Source organism: Dendrobium catenatum, unplaced genomic scaffold (assembly GCF_001605985.2).
Source record: "Dendrobium catenatum unplaced genomic scaffold, ASM160598v2 original_scaffold_71536, whole genome shotgun sequence".
In the NCBI taxonomy this organism is placed as follows: Eukaryota; Viridiplantae; Streptophyta; class Magnoliopsida; order Asparagales; family Orchidaceae; genus Dendrobium; species Dendrobium catenatum.
This window is the reverse complement of record NW_021389983.1, coordinates 1,638,463-1,652,733: the sequence shown is the minus strand read 5'-3', so window position 1 is coordinate 1,652,733 and position 14,271 is coordinate 1,638,463. Positions and strand designations below refer to the sequence as shown.

The 14,271-nt window shown below is 35.8% G+C and overlaps 1 protein-coding gene across 1 annotated transcript in view; it reads right to left on the bottom strand.

The window, feature by feature from the left end:
• LOC110108949 (protein SWEETIE) overlaps positions 1 to 14,271 on the bottom strand; it is an 83,751-nt gene that overhangs the window by 24,952 nt on the left and 44,528 nt on the right. The window contains exons 11-13 of the mRNA XM_020839817.2: positions 12,195 to 12,263; positions 3,649 to 3,774; positions 3,461 to 3,564 (exon numbers count right to left, since the gene is read on the bottom strand). Coding sequence (XP_020695476.1) covers positions 3,461 to 3,564; positions 3,649 to 3,774; positions 12,195 to 12,263 — 299 coding nt within the window. The remainder of the gene's footprint in view (positions 1 to 3,460; positions 3,565 to 3,648; positions 3,775 to 12,194; positions 12,264 to 14,271) is intronic.

Here is a 14,271-nt window from a genome sequence, read left to right as displayed (position 1 = left end):
GACGGTAAGTGAGCGGAGGTTGGTCAGTCATTTACTCCTTCCTAGATCCTCCTGAAATGTGATCCCACAACGAGGGTGAGTCTTACTCAATAGGTGAGAATGGAAATTGAAATGAACTTTAACATTAAGATAGAGAACTATAGCATGCTTGGGAAATTTTAATAAAAGAATCATCAATCATAAAAAGTTGTACTCAAAGAAGAACATACCTTCACCTCAACTTTCAAAATGCATAATCCTTCCATAACCTTTCCTTTTATCCTTTAGAGAACATCATGCCTCAAGTAGTAATTTCAATTGTATATAACATGTATGAAACATTCATAAATAGTTTAATATATTTATAACTATAACACCCGTCTCAGGAGTATCACTTGTACTGATCAGGTACACATAATTTGGCCATTTCCTTTTCCATTGGTTCATAGGAACCATCCTTTTCCATAGCTCATAAGAGCTTCCTTTTCCATGGCTCATAAGAGCCTCCTTTTCCATGTGATACTCCCGCGTCAACATGCACACACATATATTATTTATATAACCATAGGGTATGCTTGATGTAATTCATTCTTAGACTACTCACATGTGTAATTCCTTAAAGAAATGCATGCTTATGTACTTTTGCATGTAAGAGAAATGACATGTAAAACATAATTAGAGAATGAGCATGAAATCCATAGGTTGCACATTTGCATAAAGAGAACTTTGCATTCGTATCAAATATCCATAAGCTTACAAGGGAATATAAAACATAAAAGTCTCATAATAAACATAAAGGAACTTGTCATATTCAATGTAATTAGCAATTGAAGGAAAATTTGTTTAAAATTCATTTGAATATTCATTCCACCTACCTCAATCCGTCCACCACAAGGCGATCCTTCAAAAGTCCTCACACCCCCTTTTCCTCTTACGAAATTCAATCCTACAAGTGGCAAACATAAGGTATAGATATAAGTTTTCTCCCTCATACCCTAAAAAAAAAAACCTAGGTTTCAAAAAGAACTATTTTTTTTTTTTATAAAAGTAACTCACATTAGGATTTTAAAACACCACCTTACATTTCTCTAAGCTTAACCCAAAGGAAACTCTCATCTTCACAAAACCCTAATTTTACCAAATATAATTTATTCTTATAAAACTTAAATCAAATTCCATAATTATCTTCTAAGAATCATTAGGAAACATCTTTGTGAATGGTATTTGAAAGAAAACCATTTTTGAGTGAAACCCTAACTTCCATAAACTCAAAACTTTGTTTTTACCTTAAAATGTCTTCACATAAAAGCTTCCCCATACCCTTAGAAATACCTTTTGTGAAGGCTTTTCCAAAGAGGGTCAATTTTAAGTGAAACCCTAATTTACAAAACTCATATTTTTATGAAAGAAAAAGTACATTAGGGTTTAGAAACATCCTCTTAATCTTCCCTAAACTTTTCTCAAAAGAATCTCAAAGAAAACTCAAGTTTTTCTCAAACCCTAGAAATCTTCTCATCCAAAAATCTTGAGAATAAGAGGGAAAAACCTAGTTCTATTACATACCTTTGCTTTCCCTTAGTCTCCCCTACGATTTTCCCCAAGGTTGGCCGCCGGAATCCACCGCCGAAGCCACCCGTTCTCCTCTCCCGTCCGCCTACCCGTCCGCCTTCTCCCTCTGTTCGTGCTTTCGGCCGAACGAAATAAATGAGGGGACCGAATAGAATCGGTCCCCTTAAGGCTTAGGAGTTAAGGGAAAGGCCTAATTACCTATTTGCCCTCACTTAAGTAACCCATACTAGAATAAACATTAGGGGTAGAATTGGCATTATGAGACTTCTCTTAATTTTAATTCTTAAATTAAGCAAAATCAAATATAAGTCCTTTACATCAAATTTCTTAGAATTTTGCGCTCTATTTTATAAAATTATTTGCGTCGAAATCCGACAACTTCAAAATTTTCACTTAAAGTACGTCGCGGCGCTTTGAAAAGCGTGCGAGGACTAAAGCGCCATTTTCGGGTTTTACATTGGAACCCCCCCTTTGCAGTGGTGGACCCTTGGTTTGCATATCTAAACCTTATTTTAAAATATATTCCTACAATCGGTGAATGTGAGGAGTCCTCTAGTAGGATGTTCTGAGGATAGCTTTTGTTTGTTTTAGTTTGTTTCTTTTGTTAACTTTTTTTTGCTTTGGCTTTGTTGGATGATCGCTTCTTTTCTGTTCTGAAATTTAGTTGTTTATTTAGCCTATTTTGTTCTCCAAGTGGTGTCTTAAATTTCTAAAGAGCTAGTCTTGAATTTCTTTGTTCTCTCTTCGTGTTTTTGCTTTAAGTTGCATACATCATAAATTTAGTGAGATTGTTACAATAGGTGATCAAGTAAATAAAAAGAGTACACATTTTAGATATCTCGAGCCGATTGTTCAAAGCGATGGTGATATAGATGGGGACAGTATTAGTAGAATTCAAATTGGATGGTTGAAGTGGAGGAATGCATCAGGCATGTGTGATAAAAAAGTACCCGTCAAACTTAAGGAAAAACTTTATAAGATGGTGGTAAGACTTGTAAAGCTTTATGGCTTAGAATGTTAGCCATTAGAAGAGAAGCATAAAGGTTTGCAAAGATGAGAATGCTTGGGTGGATGAGTGGTTTACACTTGGAGACAAAATGTGAAATGAGTATATATGTGAAAAGGTTGGAGTAGGTCTAGTGGCAGCTAAGATTAGAGAGAATCTCCTTAAATAATTTGGTCACATAAACGTCGGATTTCTGATCATCCAGTTAGAAGAGTAAATATATTATATCTGGCCTATATCAAGAAAGGTAAAGGTAGAAATAAAAAGACTTGATTAGAAAGTATATTAGAAAGAACATTTATTAGACTCTTAATAGGACACAATGGAGAAAAAGAATTAATGGAGCCGAGCCCAAGTAATAGGATAAAAGCTTGATGTTGATGTTGTTGTTGTTGTCATGATCTTTACATGTGAGCTATCTATTCAGTATAAAATCTCTTTACCTGTCCTATTTGCATGTATTGATTTGCAGAGGCTTATATTGTCATGATAAAATGTACAATAGGGGTCATCATAACACTCTCACGCTGGGCAGGCTGGCAAGCTTCCATTTCTTTATTCTTCAAATGAAATCAAATGAAGCTATAGAATAACAACAGTTCCTTGAACTACAGCAACTTTAAAAATAATTAAACGCTTTGCTGTGAAGATAGGGCTTAAAATTTGTGCATACTCGTTATTTTTTTGAGGCAATTGTTCTATGATACACCTTAATATGCAGTTGAGCAAAGCTAAAAAACTCAAATGCGTGTAATACATTTTACATGCATAAATTGGAGATTTTTGCTTGTGACATGCCAATTACTAGGCTGAGAAATTAGAAAATTAGCAAAGTTTCATCAGTAACATGCATTCAAAACAATGCTTCAAATCTGCTGAGAATAAAATCGCGGCAGTGAACTTTACCTGGAAGGATAACCGAGTGGCAGCTTCGGTGATATGGAAATAAGTGCTGCTATAAAAGTTGCTTGCCCGTGCAATGAGAACAGCTCATTATTTAACTGGTTCCCCTTTTTATTAATGAATGGAATTTTCAGTATCATTATGAAAGTTTTAGACTTGACTGCATAACTAGAAACTTACTGACTTATTACCTTTCCATTAGCAGCACTTTCTCTCAAAGCATATAATGTAGTAACACCATAAGAAATAAGACCTCCAACAGAAGTAGGATCAACCTCAGCCAACGCACGCAATGTCAAAGCTGCTTCTATGCGTACCTATGCAATGAACTTAATCCTTAAGCATCAGATAAAGAAATCTTCAAAAAGTAAAAGGCCACTAGATTTAAAATCTCAGATAAAATATAACTAAGAATAACAAGAAAAATAGATACAAAAAAATTAAAAAACAGAAAAAAAAAAAAAAAAATTTAACTTTTCCATACATATGATAATTTTCCTCGAGATACCATTTATCTGATTTGAATAGAAGTTAATCAAAATTATACTGAAGTTCCAAAGCATTAATCCGTACTTAACCATAGAATCAGCATACAATATTCACAACTAGTACTTTAACAATAGAATCGGCATACATTATTCACAACTAGTGCAAATTTCTCGCTCAAAACAGAAGAAAAATTTAAGCAAATAAAAAAAGATTAAAGGCCTAATATCTAGCACATAAAAACGTTCTGCTTACGTTGATGAGTTATGAATGAGATACAAAATCCCACCGGCCCGCCAAATAGGACACATTTTCTGGATGATATTTTGCTGAAAAGAGAAGAAAATTTTTGAGAGAAGAAAAAAAGATTAAAGGCCTTATACCTGGTACATATAAACGTTCTGCTTAAGTTGATGAGTTAGAATGAGATACAAAATCCCACCGGCCGGCCAAAAAGGGCTGAGTTTGTGGATGATATTTTATCAATGTATCAAAGATGGAAATAACTACTCATCACGCCTGGACATTTTGCAATAGATATTTGCAAAACCCACATTTCATCTGTTATGGTTTGTTTATGATTTCACTTGGATCCCAATAATTTTCATTGCCCCAATCACAATCCTATAATTTAAAGCTATTAGTGTCGCACCACAAATATAACCGAGGAAGTTAATTTCTAGCCAAATGAAATGATATAATGCTAGCCTCTCACTTGAAACCTGCTGCACAACTTAAAACATCTTCGGATACCACAATTATGGATCTCCATACTTCAATATATACAACGTTCCCAATATGATAAGTCAACATGGACCTATTGATGATGACTTCTTTCTGATCAAATAATCATGTAAGCAATCATATACAAAAGATTCCAAGTCTTGTACGTGTTTCATGAGCCAATCTTTCAACTCAAATACCGCGTCTCAAAAGTTGCACAAGTGCTCTAAAAAGTGCAAATTATGTCGAAAAGCACTCAAAATCCCCAAGAGGCATGTAACTACCTTGAAAAGAATGTGAATACACTAGGATATCAAAATGGGTTAATGGTTCTAAGTTCGGATTCGACCCAAATTCAATCAATGCAAACCTGGCCTATTTAAAAAAAATTAAAATGATAGATCGAACCTGACCTGCTGGCAACTTGAATGTCCCAAACTGACCCGATAACCTATTTTGATTAAAAAAATTATAACTTGAACACTATAAGTAAATTGATCAAAATATAAGGATATTAAACTAACAAGTAAAAGCAGTTAGAAAAAAAAATAAACTGGTAAAAAAAAAAAGGTTCATGGGTCAACCCAAACCCAACTTGCTTAATATATGGTTGAAATTTCGAACGCAAACCCAACCCATTAATTAAACGGATCCAAAAAACCCAAATTTTTTGAGTTTGGTTATTTTTTACACCCCTAGAATACACCATACAAATACATTAAAAAGGTGAAATTGCATCAAAATGCATGCAAATGTATCAAAGAGCATAAAAGTGCATCATGTAGGCACATTTAAAAGTATGTATATACACTGTGCAAATGCACCAAAACCCACTGAAAAGTGTGCAAATTAAAAAAGTGTTCAAATTCACTATATATGTGCATTAAAAAACATGCAAGTACACAACACAAATGCATCAAAAAAAGCAAGAGTATTATACAAATATATAGAAAAACATGTAAATGAATCATGTATGACATCAAAAAGTGTGAAATTGCACGGTGCAAATGTACTGAGAAGCATGTAAACACTCTAGGTAAGCACACTAAAAATCACAAGCGTACATTAAAAAACATATTTTAATTAAAAATATGCAAGTGCCCAATGCATGTGCACGAATTACATGCAAGAGCACTAAAAATAAAAATAACCACGTGTTCTAAAAAATATGTTGAACACTTATATTTAAAATATGAGAATGTTCGAACAAAGAATAAGATGAATTTAAATTTATCATACTTTGAGAGTCATGCACCTCTTTTGAAAAGCATGCAATAACTTTGAACCATCAAAACTCTCTTGCAAAATTCAAACTCATCATGTTGTGCAAAAATCCTCAGGCCGAATCACCTATCCATAGAACATAGTCAAAAGTCTCATTCTCAAAGTCTAATAACCCACCTCAAAAAGATTGGAGTCGATAAGACAAACATTTGGCAACTGTAAAATGATTCTAAATGAAATTGAGACAAAAAGATTTCAATTCCAAATCTCAACATACGTAAGCAAACTAACATTGTTCTAATATGTAATTAGATTATTCATTCACAAATTTCATAATAGAAGAATTAGGTTTTTATATTCATTTTAGTCTTTAAAAGCTTTAAATAAACGAAATTTATTTTAAAATCCAAACTCCTGAAGTCACCCGCCTATATGGTAACTCATCAAACAAATCTACAAACATGATCCTCAACCAACACGTGCGCACAAGCTAAACAAGGTTCAAGGAGATAGAAATCATCAAAAAATTCTGATAATGACCATGTTGAACGCAAGTATTAACAAGAGGAGGCCTATTTTCAAAATGCCCCGAAAGCTCAAAGCAAGATTATTTGGGGTCCAAATTCCAATAAAGATTTAAAAATCCAATATCAGCATAAAATTTATCACGTTCAAGTGAGATCTACTACCTAAAACTTAAAGGAACAATCATTCACATTTTGCAATGGTTCATCGAGAGTGGTAATTTAAGAACAATCTCAGCTTACAAAGAGCTAATATCTCATCGAGCGCATCGCAATGTTAACTCTCAAATAATCTCTTGCCAATAAAGATATAGCACATCTTCTAACTAATGATTTTGTTGTCAAAAAGCACCGCAGGTAAATAATTATAACCAAGGTCCTCTGATTGTGTGGTTAGCTACAGGATTGCGCCATTAAATTATAGCTACGGTCAAAGCTACAATGTTCCCTACTAGTTCCAAATCTCCTAAGTGATAAATCATATAGTACATCTAATAGGACAGAAAACCTCTACTAGCTAAGGTAGATTAGAATGTCCCCTCAAAAAAGTATCCACCTAAGGTCTAAGGTACTCTTGGATAAAGCAACATATGGTTACCAACAAGGACCATTCGATCAAGATGGTTCTGCTACCTCCACTGATTAAAAAGAATAGGGATCATGATAACCTAGCACAATAATATTATGAGATTTTTATCAAGTTCATCATCATCCCCCTCATCATCCGTTTTAACTTAACGAAAGAATATTTTCTCAATTCTAAAATCATGAATCACTGCTACTATACGCTAAGCACTAAGTGCTATCAACTAGCCATAATTAAAAGTTCTCTCTCATCACTGAGAGAGATGAGTAACCATAGCGGCCTGCACCACAAAGAAACCTGTAATAAAATTTTAAAGTTCTCTAAGATAGAGGCAAAATGCAACAGCCCAAACTCATAACTATCGAGATATTATCCGCTTTGGCATAAGGGCCTCACGATTTTGCCCTGTTGGTGTAACTTCCCAGTAGGTCACCCATCCCAGAATTGCTCTGGGATGAGCACGCTTAACTGCGGAGTTTCTTACGAAAATTTCAGCCATTACACCAAAAGGCGTCTCGATGTTTAAGAGTTAGGCTTTCTACTACTTAAGGGGTTTCACAATCTCCCCCACTTAAGTAATTGACGTCCTCGTCAGCATCTGTATCCCAGAATCATCCACCAGGCAGATAGGACACTAGAGGTGGCCCCTACAAGCTCAAGCGGTGGCTTCCGTCATGTAGCACTTTGTCCCACATAGGGTTCAAGAGGTGGCTCCCATGGCGTAGCACTTTGCCTTGTATGGAACTTAGAACTCATCTTCCGGCTGATGTATTGCTCTGATACCATTTGTAACAGCCCAAACTCTTAATTATCGAGATATTACCAGCTTTGGCAAAAGGGTGATGTAGACAAAGGGGGGGTCAACACAAGTCCAAAATAATTCAAATTTTGGCTTCCCTTGAGTCTACTAGCTCAATCCAATTGAGCTAGAATTTTAGCTCATTTATGAGCTAGGCTTTAGTTCATTTATTGAACTAGGGATTACTCATTATTAGCTAGGATTTTTAGCTCATATTTATCTTTTAATTAATGTAATTTTATGCTTTTTTATGTTTGTTTTAATGTTTGTCTCTTGGAATTCCAAACCGGCCTTTGGAATTCCAAGATTTCTTTTCGCATGGTGGCTCCTTGAATTCCACCATGGCTTTTTGTTTTTCCGTGTGTGCCTCTTGGGATGTCACGGCTGGGCTCCTTCTCCCGTGGCCGTGGCTCTTTGGTCTGTGCAGTTCCTTCGTTTCCCGTGGCCGTGGCTCTTTGGTCCGTGCGGTTCCTTCGTCTTTCGTGGCTGTCTCCTTGGTTCCTAGTTTGGGTGTTAAACCGAGAGCTTGGGGGGGAGATTCCCATGCTTTTAATGCTTAGGTTATTGTGATAATTAAATGTTTGTGTCCTTTTGTATTCCCCTTTCATACCTATAAATATGAGGGTTATGTATTGTTTGAAATAGTTGAATATGATGGGATTTTTGGAAAAGTTATAACCTGCGGGTTTGCTTTGGAAATCCTGCGGGCTCTTTCCACCCTTTCTTCTCGGGCTTCTAACCTCTTTCGTCTCTCCGCAAGTGCCACTCCACCTGTATCCCTCTTCTCTAAAGTGCAGCAACTTTAGGTGTCTTTGAGATCGAGTCGAGTTTGTGTTTTTTTAATTTCTTTTCGTTTCTTTTTAATTTGAAATGTAAGAGTTTGTTGTCTTCTTCTCGTCTTAGTCATTTTCGTCGGTAGATAGTCCGTATCCTCTTCTGTGATCAAGAGATATAGGGTCTCCTATATTTTTTGCTCGCATCAATTGGTATCAGAGCAAGTTAGGAAATCCTATGTTGGTTTGTCGAGTTTTGTTTTCAAATCAGTGTTTGTCAAAGTTGTGGCAAGTCAAGTCAGAGTTTGTCGAGTTTGTCAAAGAGTCTTATTTTGTGTCTTAAGTTGTTAGTTTGAGTCTTGTAATTTTTTTATTGAGTAAAAATGGAAAATACCAAAATATGGCATCATTCATGGAGGAAAGCGAGCAACATGATCCTAATGTCCCACTCCCGTTACCAGGTGGATACCTAAGGAAGGTGATCATCAGATCCACTTCAAGATCGACTCTACAAATTGCAGTATACATATGTTCCTATTGTGATCAAAAGTTTGAAAAATCAAAGGTATCTGCAACAGCAATTGAAAGGAAACAAGCTGAAATTCTGAAAAGGTTTGGTGAAAACTCAAGGAGCTCGATGAACAGTATGCACCGCCTCAAGGGAATCAACAGATAATTCATCAGGAGCTGAATTCGCAAGAAGGGGAGTCTGATGTAGTACAAGGGGGGGGGGTCAACACAAGGTCCAAAAATAATTCAAATTTTGGCTTCCTTGAAGTCTAGTAGCTACAATCCAATTGAGCTTATGGCTTAGTTCATTTATTGAACTAGGGATTAGCTCATTATTAGCTAGGATTTTTAGCTCATATTTATCTTTTAATTAATGTAATTTTATGTTTTTTATGTTTGTTTTAATGTTTGTCTCTTGGAATTCCAAACCAGCCTTTGAAATTCCAAGATTTCTTTTCCCATGGTGGCTCCTTGAATTCCACCATGGCTTTTTGTTTTTCCGTGTGTGCCTCTTGGGATCTCACGGCTGGGCTCCTTCTCCCGTGGCCGTGGCTCTTTGGTCCGTGCGGTTCCTTCATTTCCCGTGGCCGTGGCTCTTTGGTCCGTACGGTTCCTTCGTCTTCCGTGGCTGTCTCCATGGTTCCTGGTTTGGGTGTTAAACCGAGAGCTTGGGGGGGAGATTCCCATGCTTTTAATGCTTAGGTTATTGTGATAATTAAATGTTTGTGTCCTTTTGTATTCCCCTTTCATACTTATAAATATGAGGGGTTATGTATTATTTGAAATAGTTGAATATGATGTGATTTTTGGAAAAGTTATAACCTGCGGGTTTGCTTTGGAAATCCTGCGAGCTCTTTCCACCCTTCTTTTTCATCCCCTCTGGAAATCCTGCGGGCTCTTTCCACCCTTTCTTCTCGGGCTTCTAACCTCTTTCGTCTCTCCGCAAGTGCCACTCCACCTGTATCCCTCTTCGCTAAGTGCAGCAACTTTAGGGTGTCTTTGAGATCGAGTCGAGTTTGTGTTTTTAATTTCTTTTAGTTTCTTTAATTTGAAATGTAAGAGTTTATTCGTCCTTCTTCTCGTCCTTAGTCATTTTCGTCGGTAGAAGTCCGTATCCTCTTCTGTGATCAAGAGATATAGGGTCTCCTATATTTTTTGATCGCATCAAAGGGCCTCACGGTTTTGCCTTGTTGGTGTAACTTCCCAGTAGGTCACCCATCACAGAATGGCTCTGGGATGAGCATGCTTAACTGCGGAGTTTCTTACAAAAATTCCATCCATTACACCAAAAGGCACCTCGATGTTTAAGAATTAGGCTTTCTATTACTTAAGGGGTTTCACACAAAATCTCCTGAGCAATATATGCAAGCTAATCTGTCTTTTAAAATTTTTACCCAAAACATAAACTCTCTTAGCAAAGTCAGGCACGAATTTTAAGAGCTCACATCACATTGTTTCTTCTAATTATATTTACTATTATTTAGAATTGTGATACACCCATTAAGTTAAATATTTTGTACATATGCAATTCACCCCCATTAATTTATGATCATTTTTCATGAAAGCCTTTGATTAAGTAGATGAGTCATAGATAAGATTTGATGTACAATCAACAAGGAGAAAGTAATGTCAATTACATGTGTAAATATGATAGATATATAGTGAAATTTTAAACACTAATATTCTTATGTGTTATGCTATGGTTTATTAGATTCAAAGAATTACAATGCTTATCTGGATAAATCTTATAATGAGGGTCGCATGAAAATATATAAGGGTATACAAGCACAGTTTTGTATCTTATAGTTATCTTGAGTGAAAAGATTATTTAGTACGTCTTTTATAGTTTGAATGATATCTTCAATAATTATGCATTACTATAACTTATTTTATGAAATGTATGCAATGTAATTTATGTTAGAAATCCTGAAATGCCCGCATGTAATCATTTCATCGTTATGTAAATTTTGGTAACAATAGATCGAGCATGCATGAGCAATTCGCCCTCTTTGATCACAGTTGTCTGTTACTACCTCGATGCTCCGAGCTCTTGAGCCAGTCATAACAGTATTCTCTCAAGTCCCCCTTCTCAGTTCTCTTCCTCCTAATCCCAACAAACGCCCACCAAGTCCTCCCCCTTTAATACCTGTATTGACAACCTAAACTAGTCCAACGCACTCAGCAGCGTACACAGCATCCCTTTCAGTCAAAATTCAGATACAAGCAAATCTGAGTTAATTTCAGCAATCCCTAATTTGCGATTCTACCTTTAATATTGGAACCATTTATTTTGAAGCTTTACTTTGTCACATGACTTTCAGGTTAAGCCATGATCTCAGAATCGGCAATAAGCAACAGTTGCCCCCACCAAATTTAAAGGTTTCCAAGGCCTTCTTAGAATAAATAACATAGGCAAACAAGAATAACCAAACAGTTAATTACAAGCACAGGCAAAATGTCAAGAACATAATTACAAATTATGCCTTATACTTCTAGTTCAGAAATAAAAATTATCCATCTGTTCAGCAATCACGGAAGAAAACATGCAACAATAACAAAACATTATAATTAAGTAAAGATCAAAGGGAATGGAAGAAAACTTCATAAAGAAATTCAAAAAAAACGAGTATAAATCAAATTAAACAAAAACATTCTTTGAAAACCCAGCATCACACCTGAGTATTCCAATAAGAAAGAATGGCATGTGCTAATAACTGGAAAGTCAAAATATAAGAAACAATGCAAGCAGATGATCATTTTTAAGACAAAAAAAAGTTGCACTGGTGTGGCTTGAAAAAAAGGCAATAAATGCTTTACTTATAGTTTCACACAAAATCTTGCTAAGCAAATGTAAAATCCGTACAATATTAATGTTACGTTAAACCAGACATAAATGGATGCCAGGAGACGCCTAGTCCAGGATCGACCAAATTTCAAGGTAGAGAGAAATTTGATGCAAGTAAAATTACAAATATTTACCATTTAACCTAGGCCAACAAAATATATGATCACATTAATAGTAAAAGTTACAATTATAATGAAGATAAACAATTTGTTCCCTTTGGTTGAAAGAATAATGATTTTGAAATAAAAATGTAGGAGAAGACATTACATGTACTGAAGAATGAGACAGAGCAGCAACAACTGTGTTATCAAAAATGTCTTTAAATTCACCTGGAACCTGTATAAAGGAAATTTCTTGGTTATATAGAAGGGATAAATGTGTGCATAAAACAAAACTTCTATAGTACAGCAAAACTACATATAACAAATTTTTGATTTCAATCCAAGCAGTGGGATAAAACTAGGGCATGAATCGTCATCATATTTAATATCATTAAAACTATTTTTGGTCAGTTATATACATCCTTTTTCATTATTTCCTAGAAAATGTTGCATATATCATATAAAATATAGTATACATAAATCAATTTACACAACTTCTTGCCACATTACCACTACTAAAATTCATCACGTTCATTAATCTCACTCAATATCTGATAGGCCATTCGGAACCTTTTTTTTTCATTTTTGCAAATAAGATGATGAATGCCGTAGGAACACCTTTTATCAGCTACTTGAATCCTTTCCTCCCATCTTTACCCCAAAAAAGTTGCAAGTAGTATCAGCTCCTCATACATACAAAACTACAGACGTCATGATGAGGACATCATAAGAAGATTTTGATGTGTTTATCAGAGGAGACACCGGAGATCAATGATCAAGATCAGGAGCCTTTACTTTTGATGCATTTTATGTATTGTTTATTTCATATTTCAATTTTTCCTATTTTACCCCTGTGGGTAGTTAGTTTGAGTTGTAGCCCTGAGGGCATCTCAATCTTTTCTTTTCTTTTCTTTTCTCTTTTAAAGCCTATATATGAGGTCCTTAGTCTTGTATTAGGGTTAATGTTTGATTAATAAAAAAAATTTATTCTCTTGAGAGCTTGTGAGTTCTCGAGTGGTAAAGTCCCAAGGTGTGGGCAAAGCAACACCTACCAGTCATACATTCCTAAATTAACCAAGCTAAATTAGGAAAGTTCCTAAAATTAAGTCTAATTTAATTTTAAATTAGATATGATTTCTTTATCCTCTTCCTAAAGTGGATTAAGGAATTAGGAAACTTTAAATTCCCTCTCAATTCCCCCTCTTTCCCCATGTATGCCGCCGTCCCCTTAACCAGTCGTCGGAAGTGTCCCCGGCTCGTGGTTCGACTCCGTCCCTTGTTTCCAACCGCCGGCCATCTCTCCACCTTACCTCAAACCCCGGCCACCCTTTCTTCCCCATCAAACCGCGGCCCCAACACGACCTTCCTCCTACCCGCCAACCCCCACTACTCTCCCACCAATAGCCGCCAATCTAGCCCACCACCCGCCCCTCTCTCCCAATCCCACTCATAGCCACCGGCCACACTTCATTACCCCTCTTAATGATGATTTCAATCATTATTAGTACTAGCCTAAATTTGCCTAAATTATTTGGGAAAGGTTTTAATTCAATTTGAAATTCAAATTTGAATTTCAAATACATTCCTAAATTAACCAAGCTAAATTAGGAAAGTTCCTAAAATTAAGTCTAATTTAATTTTAAATTAGATTTGATTTCTTTATCCTCTTCCTAAAGTGGATTAAGGAATTAGGAAACTTTAAATTCCCTCTCAATTCCCCCTCTTTCCCCATGTATGCCGCCATCCCCTTAACCTCCCCCCCCCCCTTTTTCAACTCCCATTATTCCTCCTTTGAAATTGAGATTCAAATTTCAAAATTCAAACCCCCTTTCCTATTTAACTAAATCTTAGATAAATTTCAGAATTTAGTTGCTTGGTGATGCGGGCAAAAATCCGGGGGATGGGGGGCCCGAGGACCTCTGCCCACAAAGAGGAGGCCCGAATAAAAGAAAGGGGACTCCTACGTGATAAAATAAACAAACTCTTACATTTCAAATAAAGAAAGACTTATGATGAGGACATCGTCAGCAATTTTGACATGTGTGCCATCGGAGACATCGGAGATCGACGGCCACGATCAAGAGTTTTATTTATTTTGTCATGTTATGTAGTAATTTATTTTATTTTTCCATTTTTACCCTTATGGGTATTTGGTCTCTATTGTAGCCCAAGGGGCATTTTAGTCTTTTGTTTCCGTTGTCATTTTGAGGCCTATATATATGGTCATTTCTTATGTAATGAAC